This window comes from Daldinia childiae (assembly GCF_008694065.1).
Source record: "Daldinia childiae strain JS-1345 chromosome Unknown Scaffold13, whole genome shotgun sequence".
Classification (NCBI taxonomy): Eukaryota; Fungi; Ascomycota; class Sordariomycetes; order Xylariales; family Hypoxylaceae; genus Daldinia; species Daldinia childiae.
Genome location: NW_022984654.1, coordinates 140,667 through 153,321, shown reverse-complemented (window position 1 = coordinate 153,321; position 12,655 = coordinate 140,667). Strand labels below are relative to the sequence as shown.

The 12,655-nt window shown below is 45.4% G+C and overlaps 3 protein-coding genes across 3 annotated transcripts; 2 read left to right on the top strand and 1 right to left on the bottom strand.

Moving 5' to 3' along the window:
• Positions 1-1,366: 1,366 nt before the first annotated feature.
• GL218_08484 (uncharacterized protein) lies at positions 1,367-3,175 on the top strand (the record flags this gene model as incomplete). Its single annotated transcript, XM_033585288.1, has 4 exons — positions 1,367-2,190; positions 2,246-2,479; positions 2,537-2,759; positions 2,849-3,175. 4 exons carry the CDS (start codon positions 1,367-1,369, stop codon positions 3,173-3,175), a joined length of 1,608 nt encoding a protein of 535 aa, XP_033440356.1.
• A 2,557-nt stretch (positions 3,176-5,732) lies between these two features.
• On the top strand, positions 5,733-7,211 carry GL218_08483 (putative MFS-type transporter C18.02; the record flags this gene model as incomplete). The annotated part of the gene is made up of 1 exon (XM_033585287.1): positions 5,733-7,211. The coding sequence occupies one exon, from the start codon at positions 5,733-5,735 to the stop codon at positions 7,209-7,211; it is 1,479 nt and encodes a 492-aa protein (XP_033440355.1).
• Positions 7,212-8,240: 1,029 nt separating this feature from the next.
• On the bottom strand, positions 8,241-10,271 carry GL218_08482 (Biofilm and cell wall regulator 1; the record flags this gene model as incomplete). The annotated part of the gene is made up of 2 exons (XM_033585286.1): positions 8,241-9,783; positions 9,838-10,271. The coding sequence occupies 2 exons, from the start codon at positions 10,269-10,271 to the stop codon at positions 8,241-8,243; spliced, it is 1,977 nt and encodes a 658-aa protein (XP_033440354.1).
• Between the last annotated feature and the right edge of the window lie 2,384 nt (positions 10,272-12,655).

Here is a 12,655-nt window from a genome sequence, read left to right as displayed (position 1 = left end):
GGCAACTTCTTAGTACACAAGACAAGGTTCACAAGTTCAAAATTGCTAGGAATTATATCAATATATATATCTCTCTGGACTAGGCGGCGACGGCTAGATCGTCCGGAACCTGGTAATATCGTATGTTGTAACGCATATAGTACTAGTACGACAATTCCGCCTCAATACTCACTTCTAGACCTTATTGTGGGGTAACTATTACAATATTCCAGGAATCACCATTTAGCAAGGTATTATAGACCAGGCTTCCAATACCCCGGCTCGGCGTTGAGGGGTCAAATTGTCTTTGTGGGGATAGGGGATTTCATGTTGCACCGAGAATCACGATGGCCTTTAGCCGCGAGACTATATCCTTGACTAGTTCAGGAACGAACAAGAGAACTTCGGTTTTGCCGAATTGGGAACGGATAAATGTATAGCTTAGGAACGAGTTGGATACCGGATTTCTTGTAATATTTTGATATCTATGTCAGGGGTAATGATTGCAGGGGGAGTTTAAGACTTAACATTTGAGGGTTATAATATAATTAGCAAGAATATGAGGTTGATTGATAAATTGCCTAAGATGTTTCTGGTGGACCTTACAGTATAAAATATGCTTATTACTACTATTATCTTATGTACCTACATAAGTTAGCCCACGCGTCGATGTTGCACTACATCTGCATGCGTGGCTTATGTATGTACAACAACGAGAGGCTCTAAGGCTGTATAACCTAAAAGGTAGCTTCAAGTTGTGCGAGGAAAATAAATTGCTATCTGCTTGGCATTATGATATAGTTGACTTGGTAGATAGAACTTTAAGATCATTCGTAATTTTTACTCGATCATCTCGGAAATTGGTTAGTGTTTAGCTTGCTCATTATTGCTAGACCTCACTAACTAAGCTTTAGCAGTTTTCATAATTACGAATATAGAAGTTACTTTTATTATAACACAGCTTCTAATTAATATCATATACATACCTCCAAATACATATAATAAAACTAATATCCAAGAAACCTTTAAACAAGCCAAAAAGAAAACCAGGTCTATATACACTTATAATGATATCGCGTAGTTGAACTAATTCATGGGGTCCCCTCAAAAATATCCCTGTAAAAAGATCCTGCGCCGTAGGGCTGCATTGCGCAGTTGATTTATCAGATCTAATCCGATTAATATTCGACTCGTAAAACTTGACGTAAACTTTGAGTCCGACACCGGGATTAGATAGATTTATAAGAGATACATAATTAATTATTGATATTATAAGTTTATATGCAACTAAATATAACCTTCATCGCTTCAGATTGCTCTCGAATTCAACGACCACTTTGATGATCACGACTAGCGCTTAATCAGATATCATTTACGTTTTCCCAAAATGGCGACGCAAACAGCTACCGAGCTCGAGACAATTGCGCCCGTAGCATCAAGTGCAGGCCTCTACGTTACCGCCGCACCTCGAAGGAACCATAACCCTCATGTAGAAACACTGCCCACCGAACTTATAACGGAGAACACCACAACAACCGTTCTCTCTAAAACTCGGGCTGCCATTGTCATCACCCAGTTGATGGGCCTGATGCTCTTCAGCAGTTTCAGCAATGGCGTTGTCGTTGTTGGGTTACCCTCCATCGCCAGCACTCTACACCTAGAAGAAGGACTCCTCCTATGGCCCACCTCTGTATTTTATCTTACTGCGGGATCTTGCTTGTTGATGGCTGGATCTATTGCTGACGTCGTCGGCCCGAAGAGAGTGAACATGGTAGGATCTTTCCTCAGTGCCGTATTTACTCTGGGCTGTGGCTTGGCTCAGACTGGAGGTCAACTTATTGCCTTTCGTGCCCTACAGGGCGTCACCAACGCCATTATCGTCCCCTCGTCTATCTCTATTGTCTCGACGAGCATTGAGGACGGACGGCCTCGTAACATGGGCTTTGCGTGTCTAGGATTTGCCTCGCCGATCGGATTCTCTCTAGGTCTAGTATTAGGTGGCGTGTTAGTTGATAGTACCGGGTGGCAGCCCGCATTTCATCTCGCCGGTGCTGCCAGTTTCGCTTTGTTTATTATTGGTATATGGGCTTTGCCGCGAGACGTTCGGCCGGGATCCGTACACTCGATTTGGAAGCGCCTCGCTTCCGAGATTGATTGGGTTGGCGCAATCCTCGCGAGCACGGGTCTAGCAACATTATCATATGCTTTCGCGTAAGAATTCTTGACTCCTAAATGATGCCTCTGTGTGATAACTGACCACTTCTAGAACGTTATCAGCCGACATCAACAACATCCGCCAGGCCTCTAATATCGCTCTTCTTGTCATCAGTGCTGCCTCGATTCCTGCGTTTATCGGATGGATGCATTATCAAGTGAAGCATAACCGCACAGCACTTATTCCCAACTCTCTATGGCGTAGCTATGTCTTTACCAGCAGTTGTGTCATGGTACTTTTCAGCACTTCCGTCACCAACTGCATGGAGCTGTTCTGTAGTTTATTGTAAGTCGATAATCTATCCTACCTTCTATGAACGAACTAATCACTAACTGGTCTTAGCTTTCAAGAAGTCCAGGGTAACTCAGCACTTGGGGCATCGCTACGAATTCTTCCCTCTCTCATCGCTGGCGCCTTGACCAACCTTTCGACCGGTATCTTCGTGAATCGTGTACCGGTCATGTGGGCAGTGTTTATCTCCTCAGGACTAAGTACCATCGCACCACTTCTAATGGCACTCGTCCGACCTGAGTGGCCGTATTGGTACGACGCGTTCTTCGCACAGGTAAGAACCTTCACTACCTCTGATATAATTCTCTCTATATGTAACTGTTTATTCACAACTCGACCATGTCACTAATCATATCCATATAGATCCTCGCTCCTCTGAGCTGCGATATTCTCTTCACCGTCGGCCTGCTCGTAGTCTCCGACGTTTTTCCAAAACACATGCAGGCTCTAAGTGGTGCCGTGTTCAACACCTGCGCACAGCTCGGGACTGCCATTGGACTAACCGTGACCTCCGTAATTAGCGCCTCCGTGACTAATAGTTCGCAATATGCAGACAAGGCTTCTCCTGGCGCTCTCGTAGTCGGATATCGCGCTGTTTTTTGGACCATGTTTGCTTGGATGTTGCTCGTGTGTCTGGTATGCGTATTTGGGCTGCGCCGGATAGGTGTAATTGGCGTGAAGCGAGATTAATCTACGTACTTCTTTAGCCTCTCATAGCTCCTAGTTTTGTATCTCGATCTGGTCAGAGGTAAAAGGGGCATTTTGCGAGGCATAGTTACCTACGGAGATGGTGTAATGTCAGGTAATATATAGTATATACGCAGATAAATTGTATATAATTGTAATTATTATAACGTATTATCCCTAAGATAAAGACTGGCCCGGTATCCTTCTATGGAAAATAGAATCTTCCGAGTTCGCAAAGATCTGTTCTTAAACACTTGATAGAATATTCACGGCAACGACTGTAATTTGCCACATGTTCCATCTGAGGCGTGGCAGGAATATTAAAGACACACGGGAAGGGAGAATAAGAAGGAGGATATCCTAGGAGAACTGTTAGATAGAAATCTCGTATGAGAAGTGTTTAGACCCAACAGATTTACCTAGAAGTCATACATGTAAGAACCTAAAGGGAAGCTCTATATTGATTAAAATCGGAATATATGGAATTTACACTTCATGATACGGGCTCGCAGCCTCGTGATCCTCGCGGTCTATGGTTGAGGCTGCACGGCGAAGCGAAGGTGGGCTACTGGACTTGCCAGCTGGTGACAACACCTGGTTGCTACTTGCTGTATCTTAGCAACGAAGTACATGCAGCTACCACGGTTGCCTAGGGCGCCCGCGACAGGAAGGTTATAAGACATAATTGCAAAGCATCTTTCAGCCGACCCCGCAAAAAGGAAGTAACCCTGGGTGACTGGAGGCTAGAGAAAACTGCACCGTGGTGTCATATGCTGGACCGGTATGCCCGTGACTTGACAGTACGACATTTACAAAGTAGTTTTTCGTAGGTTCTGTGTTCAACACACAGGCCGAGCTTTTTTTGCAATTCTTTTTTAGAATATTTCCGACCCCTTTTGCATCCCCCTTTATTTACCACCCCCTATTTTTTTATTACTGCTTCATAATATTTACATTTTAAATACATGGTACGTAGTACATCTTGCAGGTCTGTACTACAGATTTGTATTCTAGAATAATCAATTAGGACACATTCGAAGTGTTGATTTGTTTGAGAGAGGTTTGATTTAAATTGCACTGCTTTGTGGTCTTACTTTGAGATCTGACTCCGACTCGGAGGATAGATGGGCTACTAAAGAGAGAAGTCCATATCACTTTACTACGAAATATATCTGAAAATTAGAAGATAATTAACTACAACTATTTATCATTGTATCTATACATCTACTCCTGCAATTTTACTATATGGCTTTGATACTCCAACCCAATTACCCCTATTGGAATAACTGCATAACACGGATATATGACAACCCGCTTATTCATATATTCGCTTAGTGACTACCTACATAAGTTGGGATGTTTCTTCCAACTCTGACCTTGCTCCTTACCAAGATATTACAAGTATACCAGTGTCACATAACTACCTAGGTAGCCTTCTACAACTGGATAAGTTTAATAACGTCATTTATGAATAAATATTGGAAGTTTTAATCCAATGTTTTCAGGGACATAACACGTTTCCTAAGTAGAGAGTCCAGATCGACACCTCAGCCACTAACTGCCGAAACTCCTCAAGTTGGAGATATTCAAACTATACCTATTCCACAACAGCTTCCTTTAGTATGTATATATACCTATATAATATATATATCATTCAAGTCCTCGATATTCAAGATCAACATCCTAATAAATACTACACACCTAATATAATAGAAAGGAATCCATGATGGCCTCATCAGATCCCAAGCCGCTCACAGCACAGTGCCAATGCGGCTACGTCTCGTTCCCAACGCCGACAGCGAAGCCGATCACAATGTTCCACTGCCACTGCACAGAATGCCAAAGACAGAGCGGGTCAGCCTTCGGCACATCCGCCATCTTCCCAGCCGAGGGACTATTCCCTCTCCCGCCCGAGCTAGAGTCTCGTCTAAAAGCTTTCCGGCGGCCCACCAACAACGGACGCTCCTCGGACTGCTATTTCTGCTCCGAGTGCGGCTCGCGCATGATTCACCGCATCATAAGCGCAGACGGGACGCCTCGCTCATCTGTTAGTATCAAGGGCGGTTGCATACAAGGCTTGGATTGGAACGGGAAGATGCATATTTTCACGCGCTCTGCTGTTATGAAGATTCCTGTCGAATGGGGGGAGCAGTACGAGACTTTACCTCCGTGGATGAAGATGGATTAAGTGATTGGGTGTGTTTGGGAAGGCGACTTTCTTATAAGTAAAAAGAGATAATGATATTAATTACCTAGTTATATTGTAGAAGGACTTATACAGTTATGGTTATAGGTACGACGCTCGGAAGCTAAAATTGAGTAACGCGATAAGTAAATTCTCTGTTTTAAATTATAGATTTAAATTATGACGGTTTCTTGATGCAGGCGACATAATTGTGGCTGTCTAGTTCTCGGTTATGAGGTCATCGATCTGCAGGAACAAAATACCTTCAAGAAGTTATCCAATAAGCAACCTTCGATGTTCACTCCGTAACTACATCTTATAAACAATAAACTACACACACACACACACACACATATATATATATATATATTCAAGATGGCGTCTGATAAGAGCCCCCCTTTAGCTCTCTACTGGCGTTCTAATACGTTATTCATCATTGCGACTGTCGCGATTGGACTTTTCACCGATTTATTCTTATACGGATTAGTGGTTCCCGTCTTACCCTTCATGTTACGCGATAGATTATCCATACCCGAAGATGAGATACAATCTTACGTCTCTAACCTTTTAGCCGCCTACGCAGGCGCTTCCGTCGTCACCTCCGTTCCGGCTGGATGGATCGCGGATCGGACGAGTTCGCGCCAGGCCCCGTTTCTAAGCGGCCTGGCCGCATTACTAGCAGCCACCATTATGCTAGCGTTGGGACAGAGTATACCCGTGCTCTTCGCCGCCAGGGTCCTGCAAGGAATCAGCGCGGCAGTCGTTTGGACCGTCGGCTTTGCCATGATCTTGGACACCGTCGGCCCGCAGAATCTAGGGAAAGTCGTCGGTTCTATATTCTCCTTCATCTCCGTAGGCGAACTGATGGCACCGGTCATCGGGGGCGTGCTTTATGAGAAGACGGGATATTCGGGCGTTTTTGGCGTGGCCGCGGGTGTTCTGGGACTTGATTTTCTCATGCGACTCTTGGTGGTAGAGAAGAAGACGGCTGCCAAGTACAATGTTGGCCAAGTACCAGATTCTCAGAACGAGGAGCAAGATTCGCATGAAGACTATGGAACAGCCCGAGGTGAAAACGTTGGAGACGCTAATAATCGTGAAGATGCTACCGAGCACGATGCCTTGTTGCGTAATAATAACCATAAAGACAACGAAATATACAAGATTCGACACGAACCTAACCGGATCGTCCGAGCATTTCCAATACTGGTTTGCTTCCGGAGCCCTAGACTCCTTGTAGGGATGGCCCTAGCATTCGTCCAAGCTTCTCTTCTAGCCGTTTTTGATGCCACCATCCCGACAGAAGCGCAGAGCCTCTTCGAATTCACCTCGCTACAGGCAGGACTTTTGTTTATTGCTCTAGATATTCCTTATCTTATTCTAGGACCCGTAGCTGGGTGGGCAGTGGACCGATATGGCACCAAGTTAGCTGCCGTCGTTGGATTCGGATACTTAGTTCCCTCCCTTATTCTGCTCCGACTCCCATCGGACAACCTATTATCTGGAACAAGTAACGTTATCCTATACTGCGCTATGCTATCCCTTAATGGCGTCGGCCTAGCCATCATAGGTTCGCCTGGTGTGGTCGAGGCTAGCGACGTTGTCGGGAAATTTAATCAGGCCAACCCAGGGTTCTTTGGTTCTAACGGTCCATACGCTCAGCTGTATGGCTTCAATTCACTATTCTTCTGCGCAGGGCTTACTATCGGTCCTATTGTCGCAGGAGCTCTTCGTGACGGCATCGGATATGGCAATATGAATCTTGTATTTGCTGTTATATCAGCTGTTACAGCTGTTCTATCCTTCTTTGTTATTGGCGGGAAGCCTCGCTGGAATAGTATCCGTCAACTTTAAGGACATGACAATACAACAATAATGTTTTTTTTTTGGTATCTCAAAAATTAAAGTCTGCTCAGCAGCACTGCATTTCCACTACACTAAAATGCCACGGGAAGCGAAATGGTTAAGATATATTAACTGATAATATCCTTACTACAAACATAGAGTCATAGGCAAATCAAATACCGAACGAGAGCTGTGATTATCTATCTGAGCTACCAGTCCTAAACTTTGAGTAGTCTTAATAAGTATATTCAAAATCATATACTAGAATAATAGCGAAGGAGATGATAAATCCGACAGGATCCAACAGAAATTTGGGGTATCAATCCATCAGGACGCAAGTATCCAGACTGCCCCGGCCCTTTCAAAAAATAAAAAAAAAATAAAAAAAGTCTCTGCTCTTGTCTAATTAGCGAAGCAGCAGGTAAATAAAGCTCTAAAAGAGACTTTATACTTGCAACTACGCAAAAGAGGATATGCGAAAGACTATTATTAATTCCCCCGTCTTGCGATTCCCCTCATCTTGAAATGAATGGGTATCAGGTTCGTGTCATCAATCATCAGCTTAAAAATCATCGCTGGAGCCCCTATCTTGTGTAAGTCCATGGCGGCCGACCTATCCAAGGCAAAATGAAACGAAAGGATCCTTGAAGAATCACACATGATACGGGAGAGAGGAGGTGTCTTTTTTTGGCCACGCAACGAATGAACGTGGCCGACTCTCGTTATCTCTCCGTCGCAAACAAGTTCCTCCACCCGCAACGCCAGTCCGTACCGCCATAATATAACCCAGTCCAATGATAAATGCAACTGCAAGCCGTGCAGGAAGGTATATTCGTAAGTCAAGTAGCGATCGTGTATCATGCAAATGCTTGATTCTAAGAAAACAAAATATCAAGAGAAATCATAAGTCTCGTTAACCCGCCGCGATCTGCAGGCGAAAGGTTCGATGTGTGTGTATTGTATTTGGTGGTGGTGGAGGGGCGTAGTTTATCTGGTATAGTTATAGCCTTAAGTTTATAGGCATAGACAGCATATTGTCTAGTATGCGGTCGTCGCATTTCCTTCGCTTGTCGCGACTGCTACTAGAGCCTGTAACCGAAGCATATTATCCCGTTCACCAGCATTTTCCTGTCTGGGCTGGGAGTTTGTAGTATTTTCTCTCGCCGGAAAACCTGTGAATTCGTTTATGTTTGGATGAACCATCCGTTCTACCCGCGCTATCTTCTCCGGAGGGGCATCGGCGTGAACTGTTACGGGTCCGTTATACCAACCACGCCGTTTGGACTCTCTTGAAGTAGCGATCGAAGGTGCTGACATAGTGTGCTGGTGATACGCCCTGGCAAAGTTCGCAGCACCTGGTGGTCTGCTTTCAATCACTACGGGTTCGTTAAACCGCACTGTCGGGGGGTTTACTCTCATTCGGTCTACTTCAGCCTCAACAGCTTGGTTCGCTTCACGGGCCCAAGTACCGGCCGCGTCCGAGGACGGCGCATTGGACGTGATATCCAAGCGAGTTAGACCTCGATGTAAACCCATATCCCAGTGGACTGTACTGCGCCTTTCTTCGGGATCTGCGGAATGGGTTAGGGGAAGCATGGCTGGTGGATGAGCAACTTCGGAGTCAACAATCATAGGAGAGGGGTTCCGCCTAATAGGAGATACTGGGCGATGAGGGAGGGGACCGAACGACTCGATCCCAGGCAGCCGCAGTGTCGTGCTCTGCTGTGGCGCGACAGGGACAGGGGCAGGGTTATTAAATTGCGATGGAGTTACGACGTTGCTTAAGCGGCTACTGCTGTTAACGGTGCTGAAATTAGTTGAGTCGGGATGCCATGTGCGGCGACGCCAATCCTCTGTCTGTGATGTAGATTCACGCCTCGAAGAAAATATGGAAGAGGTAGGAGATCCTAACAGGCTCCCAGTTGGAGAAAAAGCACCGGGATTGGAAGTGTTCATGGTGCCCGGGCCGAATAGAGGGCGACCCAAGGGAGCTCCATGAGGAGATTGAAAGGGTATACCACCAGACGGCACACTTAGGCGACGGCCTGGTGTTCTATGGCCGGCGTACATGCTCTGAGGTCGGGGATGAGATGAATTTGGTGATGCGATGGCGGATCCCCATCGGGGACTGTTCTGGCCAGTTGAAAAGGTTGCCGAGGTTGGTGTACTGAAATCGCTCGGAGATGGTGGTCGGTAGGCATATGCGCTTTCGGTATTATGGTAGGTTTCAATGGAAAGCCGAGATCGCGGATCCGCCATGACTAAAGGAGGTGGCCGTCGGCGCACATCATCGCGACCGCTGAAATTTGAACCAACAGAACTAATACTCGAAGTAGAAAGAGATTTGGCATGGCCTCGAGGCGGGGAACCCATGCTCCCTGCTGTAGAAGCCCGAGCTCTTCCAGGTTGTCGCACTCGATCGGTCCGAATTTGTCTTTGAAACCTTGTACCCGTAGCGGCAAGAGAATCTATCGGTATATCTTCGTTGACATGTACAGTCTGTGCATGTTGCCGCAGGTTATCTAGCCGTGAAAATCGTCTCGAACAATGACACTGAAATGGACGTTCTCCGGTATGTTTCCTAAAATTGTTAGCCACGATCGATATTAAATTAAAGAAAGTCGTAGTATCGTACCGAATATGTCTAGCCAAGTGTTCGCTTCTCGTAAAGCTCAGGTTGCAAGGTGGATACTCGGTGCAGTAAAATCGTTGTGATTTCTTCTTCTTATTAGACTTTGTTCCATCTGCATTCACGCTTTCATCATCCGATCCGGCGCCGTCGTCCCCGTGGGTTTCTTCATCTATTTCATCCATATCGACATCTTCGGAGCCTCCTCGCGACTTTCTTGAATGCTGAGAGTTCTCTCGCTTGGGTGTTTGTTTCGGAGTCTGCCTTTCATCGATACTTTCTGGAATCTGAACTGCTTGTGGAAACGGCGATGTAGGTAATGGTCGCTGGCCGAAGCTAGCTTTCGTCGGGGTCGGTGTTGTGGGCGACCGCGCAGCCCCGTCATCTTTCTTCACTTCTATCGCCATAGGTGTGTTGACAGGGCGGAAAGTAGCCGCCATAGCACACTTCCCAATATTCGGTAGAGGTAAAGTAGCTGTCGACCCTAGTAGGCAAGCCGATAATTTTATATTGCTTCTGGAACCCTAACTCCTCCGAGTCTAGATATCCAAGGCGAGCCTTTTAGGACAAATAGTAGAAACGACGAGGACGAATAGCGGTAGATCAAAATGACAGGGGAGTAATGCGGCGGCTGAGGTTGTAGAAGAAAGGGGAGAAGAAAAGGGAGATAATGATGAAAGTTTGATATAATTCATTCGCAATCTTTGTTCCTCGTAGACCCAACGGGTATTGATATTCTGAAATTGGTTGTGTTCCCAGTGATGTGTGCTAAGATGCCGGGAATTCTCGGTGGGGAGGGAGCTCGAGTCAGGTCGAGTGGGCAACGGCTGAAACTGAGACAGGTGGGCTTAGAACGGAACAAGCTCAAGAATGACGAATGTTTGTCCTTGGAATGTTGCGACCACGGGTAGGGGGGGAATTTGAAGATTATCTTTACGTTGGATGCAATTAGAATAGCATCAACAAAGAAGATATAGTTTTCGAGTGGGTTATTATTATTTTTTTCTAACCAGTTACCTTGCTTCTATCGAGCGCGCATTCATCCCGAATGGCGAGTTAGAACAAAGAGCCAGGGAGAGCCTAGGCCAGGGACTAGCCAACCACCGAGGAGGCTGGGTCCAGAAGTAAGAGTTGGGGTCGATCAAGCTGAATGTGGACGAAAGCCGAATAAATTCGTGCGGGTCTCCGATTTGAGAACTAACCGAAGAACTTGTTCCAATAATTTTGGGGGATTAAAGACCACTGAAAACTTGACTTGTTAGATGATATTGAAAGATATTGATATTGATATTGCGCAAGGGAAGAGAAGAATAATAGGGTTGGTAAGTGGCAAGGGATGAGGCGAAGAGAGAGGGGATCTGAAGCGGAAAAAATGTTGGAGGGGTGATGAAGCAAGATGATGAGATAGGTAGGTAGGTAGACAAGAGGAGGGAGGGTTGGGATGGTCGGCTTGTCAGTGATTTACTTGTGATGGGTTGCGGCCCAGATAGATGGGGTTCCCTAGTCAAAGTCGGGAAAGACACATGTATGTGTATAAGGTATGTTTATTTTTTCTTTTCTTTTTTCTTTTCTTCTTCTTGTATGTATTAAGATGTAATGTAATAAATGTATGTGTATGTATGTATGAATATGTATGGATGGATGGATGGATAGACCATATGTGTGTACCCAAGTATGTAGCCATGTTGACATGTTGCCATGTTATAATACGGGGAGCACTATGCGTACACTAGGATATTGTTGTAAAAGACCACCTAAGGCCTTACTCATTTTGACAGGGACAAGTTGACACTTGAGGAGGCTTGGCAGTATGAAAATATGCACGAATGAAGAGCTATACGAAGCGTATGCGTGTGTGTGTGCCTGGTAAAGTGGATTAGAGAGGGACGAACATACAATAGAGTGGATATCTGATGTGGTTATTATCGCTATTATCGCAACGCTTTATTCGTTAGTAGCATGGGAATGGCCATCGAGTCGACAACAACGATACGCTAGTGAGGTCATCGAACGACAGAAGCCCTTCACCTAGCTAGGTAGGTTGTATAGCGGGATCGGTCTCGCGGTCATACATTTCTCTCGCAATAACACGCGAGAGACTGAAGACGGAATAATGATCTTATTGGTAAGTGAGAAGAAATTAAAGAGGAAGTAGAAGAGTAAGAGAGGAAAATCTACAAAACAATTACGACAATTAGATTTGTCTTATCGGAAAGTTGCGGACTCGGTCGTGGAGGATTCCAGCCGCATAGATATCATATCACATCACATAAAATAAAATAAAAGACGGTTTTCCTTTTTGCTCACTCCGAAGTGGGTTTTTTTTTGTTTCTGGTGGGATGGATCTATTAATCAAAAAGAGCTTTGGAGAGGGCAAAGGAGGGGCAAGCAGAAGGAGGAAGGAGGGGTTTTACCTGTGAGCCTATCCCGTTTTTATTTATTACATATTCCACTGTTGGTGCGAGGGGCTTAGGAGGCAAGCTACCTTGTACCTAACCATGTCTTTCTGTACGTCTCCCTGTCGCGTCTGCGTAATGAACCCTGCGAGGTACCTATGCGGTACCCGTTCTCTAGCGCTAGGGAAGTCAGGACAGGGACAAGATAGACAAGGCACCTGCAACGATTACACTAGTGTACCTAGTGTACATATCATATGTACGCTACATAATGTACCTAAGGTAGCTGACAGGGGTACGTTCATTCTATAAAAAACAACCATTTGACTTAATTGGTCTAATCTTTAGCGTGGTCTTATGTTCCAGGGAAACTGCCCCCGGATTCGGGTACGATGGGAGAAAGGAATCATGGGATCAAGTTTATGGAT